The sequence below is a fragment of the Camponotus vicinus genome, unplaced genomic scaffold (assembly GCF_025532165.1).
Source record: "Camponotus vicinus isolate PSW18456_S1 unplaced genomic scaffold, iyCamVici1.0 SCAF_11, whole genome shotgun sequence".
In the NCBI taxonomy this organism is placed as follows: Eukaryota; Metazoa; Arthropoda; class Insecta; order Hymenoptera; family Formicidae; genus Camponotus; species Camponotus vicinus.
This window is the reverse complement of record NW_028141947.1, coordinates 12,675,365-12,681,140: the sequence shown is the minus strand read 5'-3', so window position 1 is coordinate 12,681,140 and position 5,776 is coordinate 12,675,365. Positions and strand designations below refer to the sequence as shown.

Below are 5,776 nucleotides of genomic sequence, written 5' to 3'. Positions count from 1 at the left end.
TAAAGTTTTGTTCATAATAGTTAAAATAAAAATATCTGCACAATATCGTGAGATAATTTATTAAATATGATATACATATATATATATATATGTGTATATGTATTTACTATAAATATTTTTGACAACTTTTGTAGTTCCTTAAACATGACTTTCATATTTTCTGCCACATAGTGCAGTCATATTTATTTATTATAAATATACATATGTACACATAACCATTAAGAGGCAAGTGTTATAAATTTAGATTAGAATCAATTTGTTCGAAAAAATTTCCCAATCATATCAAATAAAATGACAAACCTGAATTATCTGTCAATTTTAATTTTGCTATTTGATGCGTTAGTCTTCTTACTTATATTTAACAAAATGTTTTTATATAACTCTTTCAACAGTTTTACATAATGATGGCGTAACATTTTTAATTTATATCAACATTGAAACATAATCTCAGTAAAACATAAATATCTCTTTAATATCTTTTGAAATATATCATATTTCTATTTAATATTTCTGAAACAAAAAATGAGATATATCTCAAAAATTGAATTTGAACCTATGAATTAAAAGATTAAGAATTATATAAAAATATAAACAATATTATGTTATTATTAAATAGTAAACATTCTGTTTGCCCATTGCGATTGTTCACAATCATCGACTAATGCTTAAATTTTTACTAGATTAATTAATCAAGACATTTCATGGGCAATCAGATATTACTTGTTAAATATAAACATTAAATAGTAATATTAAATTTAAAAAAAATGATATTTACATATTATTTGTGCCGCTCAAATCACTCAGTTAAAATGATTGATGATTCAACATATTACAGAAGCATCGTTGATGGATTCTCTATGAAATCCTTAAAAGCAACTAACCATTGTGCACCTACCGCACCGTCAATGATACGGTGATCACAACTGGCAGTTACAGACATATATTGGGCAGTGGTGAATCTGTAAAAGCATATTTATAATATTTGTAATATAATTGCGTATCATAAAACATATTTTTGGCGGAAATATTATGAAATATTACAAAAATTTACCCTTTCTCATTTTTGGCAGGTATCAGTCTAGTCTCTGTGCCACCTACAGCAAGAATAATAGATTGCGGAGGATTTATTACAGCAGCAAAATTCTTAATTCCAAACATGCCTAAGTTAGACACAGTAATTGTTCCTCCTTGAAATTCTTGCGGTTGTAATTTTCCTTCTCTCGCTTTCGCAGCTAATGCCTTTACTTCTTTACTAATTTGAACCATACCTTTTGTATCGGCACTAAACACTATGGGAGTAATTAGACCACTATCTGTGCTTACTGCTACACTAACATCTACATTATTGTATCTAAAAAAAGATGCACAATTTATATGTTTGATATAAAATATATTTCAATATATTAAATTGTTATTATATTGATAACAAATATAGTAATATACTTACTGTCTGATTACATCTCCTAACCAGGAACTGTTGCCTTCTGGTATTTTTTTACAAGCCATAGCCATTCCTTTGATGATAATATCGTTTATGCTCAATTTTATTTTATCTTTTTCTAACAATTTATTAAATTGTTCTCGCATTGCTAATGCAGCATCCATTTTTATGTCCGTTGAAAGATAATAATGTGGAATTGTCTGCTTACTCTCCAATAAACGTTTAGCAATAATAGCACGTATATTTGATATAGGAATATCTATTCCAGCTGCTCCAGGTGCTCCAGGTGCTCCAACTGTTACTCCTGGTTTTATTGCAATAGCACCTTCTAGATCTTTAGATGTTATAGAGCCATATAATCCTGTTCCTTTTAAACCCTATAAAGTATAGAAAAAAAATTAAGAATGTCATATGTATATTTATAAATTATCCATAAAAATACATTAATTAAATATATTTAGGCAGAACATTGAAAGAATAAAAACAAATTGGCTTACACCTGTCTTCATTCCTTTAATTTCATTTATAAAATAACAATTTTATAGCACCTGTAAATCGAGTCCTTTCTCAGTTGCTAATCTTTTCGCTAATGGACTAGCATATATCCTTTCTCCGGAAGGCGGTGGAATAGAAGGAGCTTTCGTCACAGTTGGTGCAGGTGTCGGTGCAGGTGGTGTTGAAACTGCTGGCGAAGGAGGTGCAGCAGGAGGAGGAGCAGCCACTGTATCATCTTTAAAGTCTTTAAATGCAACTACACTCGATTCATCTTGTACAATAATGCAAACCAGTTTGCCTATGGGCACATTTTTTGTTCCTGCAGGTACCAAAATTTTAGCCAAATAACCTTCTTCAGGAGTTTCAAATCCCATTGTGGCTTTATCTGTTTCAATCTCTGCTAGCAAATCACCTTCATTTAACTTATCACCTAAGAAATTAAACATACAAGATTTAAATTTAAGAATTTTTAATTCTGTACTCTTGTTAAAATCATGATCCTATACATGTTATATTATAATATCAAGGGACAACAATTTCTCTTACCTTCTTTTTTTTGCCAACTGATTATTGTTCCCGTCTCCATGGTAGGAGATAATGCTGGCAGTGGGACTTTGATATGATCCGGATAATCCGCATAAAACCTGAGTTGTTGCTGCCATGGTGTTAATTTACAATGTAAAACAGTGTGATGTTGAATAAAAACCCTGAATAAAAAAAAAATATCTTACATATATTCTTTTATATGTAATGAATAATGGTTATATAAGACTTTCCTTATGTCTTTGACTTTACTATTTTGACAAGAGATTAATATGCAAATGACTATATTATAAAAGTTTGGATTCCTTGTGCTAGATTACATTGGAGTTAATGTGAAATAACCTTAAAGATCGTTTCCAATCGCAAAATATAAATAATAACCATAAGATTTAAATGCGAGAATGATTTTAGATATCAGGCGAAATACCTCTGTTGATGTTTTCTGTGAAGATAGCGGATAACTATGGATCTCACGGTGTTGGTTCGTATGGAACCACGGACGATAGAACGGGCTAATCGTATGCTCGATATGGTTCGTATCATATCTGTCAGAATTCTAAACGAATCAATCTAAAATTCTTGACGCACGTGGGAGTCGAAAAATTTCGCGAATTATCCTAAAAATGATGATGCTCCGTTCGGCAACAACCTAAGTTTAACGTGAAATCGCAAGAACAGATGACCAAATGACGGACGATATTAAATACCAAACCAGAGGTCGTCAGCAAGGTCACGTGGTTTTTTACAAGGCTGTGTTCAGAAACACTACCCTGAGAATATGAATGTATGAATCATGGTGGGGATAGGATGCACTCCAAATGCGAATAATTTCCGAATGGAGTCCAGACTCATATGGCGTTTCCAAGTGGTCGGGTTTACTGGTTTAATCGCTCCGGGGTAGTTTACTAGATGTTATTGACCAATCATAGCCATTCTTCAGAAGAATGAAACTATACATTCTTCAGAAAAATAGCTGTGATTGGTCAATAACGTCTAGTAAACTATCTCGGAGCGATTAAATCCGACCACTTGAAAACGCCAATATATAATATATCTATAAATTCAGAATTATTTTTATTATTTCCAAATTTGTTGTAAGCACTGTATATTATATTAGGGATCTTATTGAGCTCTATAATCTGTGATTGTAAATATAAATCGTCTATATTCAAAAAAGAGTAACATCAGAGTTTAATGACTAAAAATTAAATAGAAGATTAAATAAAAGGATATCAGATTGCTAACTTCAATGAAAAATGAAGCAAGGGCCATTTTCAATTCGGCAGAATAAGTTGGGTAAGTTAATAAAATTGTCGCTTTTCCGTAAAAGCAAATTAATTGGCTACATTTCTCGACCGAGATCGATTGCTAATTATAGTGGCGGTAATGATAGAGATGATGTGTGATTATATGTGTAATATTAATAGTAGAGAAAAGGAGTGAAAAAGAGAGAAAGAAAATAGGTAATATCACATATTTAATATTAATATAATTAATTTATAATTATTGTATAATTAATTGTTAAGATTTATATAATTGTGATATTTTATTGATAAAAGACATGTAATATTTTTTATTTAAAAACAAGATTATTTTACATACATTTACATAACTTATTTAAGATTATTTTACATACATTTACATAACTTATTTAAATATATTTAACGTTTGTGCTTCTTTTCTATATATATATATATATATATATATATATATATATATATATATATATATATATATATATATATATATATATATATATATATATAGAAAAGAAGCACAAACGTTAAATATATTTAAATAAGTTATGTAAATGTATGTAAAATAATCTTGTTTTTAAATAAAAAATATTATATATATATTTGAATAAAAAAATATGTGTGTGTGTGTGTGTGTGTGTGTGTGTGTGTGTGTGTGTGTGTGTGTGTGTGTGTGTATGTTCGAATTAAAAACGCAATAAAATAATCGAATAAATCGAATCAAGTATAAAACGAAAGTCTTCATGAAACATCAATCATTTAATAAATAATCTTTTAATGTATTAATCTGTAAATTTAAATATTTCTATAATTTGATATTTTTCACATAGTACCCCTTAAAAAAAATAATCAGTATATGGAAACATTTTATACATATATATACCACTGGTCAATTGATGAGTTTTTGCATGAGTAACTGAGTTTCAATATATTGATTATTTTTTTAAGGGACATAAAATATTTCTCCAACAAATTATCAATGTCATAGTATTTGCCCTTGGCGATGTAAATAATAGCACGCTATTGTTAACATGTCACAATCTTACTATCACACATCAACATTCGAACAGTAAAATAGTGACGCGAGACGTTCCGTCGAATTTCTTCTCTAAATGCGATCGCGACAAATATATGGGAAAATAATTTGATATAATTAATACTTAATACTTAAAATTTATCTTTATGTAAAGTAATACGTAAAATTTTTTTATATCGCGTCGACAGAACTCGAAGCGCGTGTTTCGTGAGATGTGTACAATTAATACATACAAAACCAAGATTCGAAGTAACGGAAATCTAACATAATAAATAATCGTTTCGTTGCGATCTTTATGGATAATTATTGTTTTATTGATACTTAGTGTTGAATATATTTCATCTACGTTATTTTATTGTTCTATTCGACAATTGATCTAAATATACTTCGGATTATGATCGAAAAAGGCGAATCGATCCAAGAAATAATTAACTAACGAAAAGCTCCGTGATCTCAAAATCACTTAATAAATAAAATTGATCTATATTTTAAAATACTTAAAATATCTGTAACAGAATATTTTTATATTAATTAATATTTTATTTTATAAAATGTTTCTTAATAATATAATTATTCAGATATATTATATATAAAAATTAGAATATATATGTTTTATTCATCATATTTTTCTCAAGTTTAAAAATTATTTCTAAAATATTCTGCATAAAATCATAAATACCTTGTAAAAAATAAAATATATGTGTAATAAAATATAGGATTACTAAATAGAGACCTAGGACAGACATCGGGCACTGGAGCAATCCTATAGTAAATAATTCATTATTCATGTATAATTATTTATTAATTTGTACGCGCGATTTAAATTAAGTTTAATTAATTGTGTAATTGATTTTTTATTTATATGACTCAACAAGAAAAAATTAGAGCAAAAGATTTAGATAAAAATTATAATCTTGTAAAAATTTCTATTTTCATAGATTTTAATAAACTTACTAGACAATTATTAATAGAACTTTTTTTAAATTTAAAAAAATTGCTTCATTA

General features: G+C 28.1%; 2 protein-coding genes across 4 annotated transcripts in view; one reads left to right on the top strand and one right to left on the bottom strand.

Moving 5' to 3' along the window:
* The window catches only part of LOC145962092 (estradiol 17-beta-dehydrogenase 11), a 43,574-nt gene that overhangs the window by 317 nt on the left and 37,481 nt on the right, over positions 1-5,776 (top strand). The window contains exon 1 of one of the 3 annotated variants that reach the window (XM_083082904.1): positions 5,469-5,539. The exons of the other annotated variants lie outside the window; for them this stretch is intronic. The gene's annotated coding sequence lies outside the window, so the exon portion shown is untranslated. Of the gene's footprint in view, positions 1-5,468; positions 5,540-5,776 lie in introns of those variants that run through there. 3 annotated transcript variants of the gene reach the window in all.
* Muc (dihydrolipoamide S-acetyltransferase muc) lies at positions 21-3,245 on the bottom strand. Its single transcript, XM_083082897.1, has 7 exons — positions 2,907-3,245; positions 2,483-2,643; positions 1,990-2,366; positions 1,448-1,818; positions 1,052-1,351; positions 776-959; positions 21-510 (listed from the first exon to the last, which is right to left on the bottom strand). Exons 1-6 carry the CDS (start codon positions 3,020-3,022, stop codon positions 830-832), a joined length of 1,455 nt encoding a protein of 484 aa, XP_082939023.1. The 5' UTR covers positions 3,023-3,245; the 3' UTR covers positions 21-510; positions 776-829.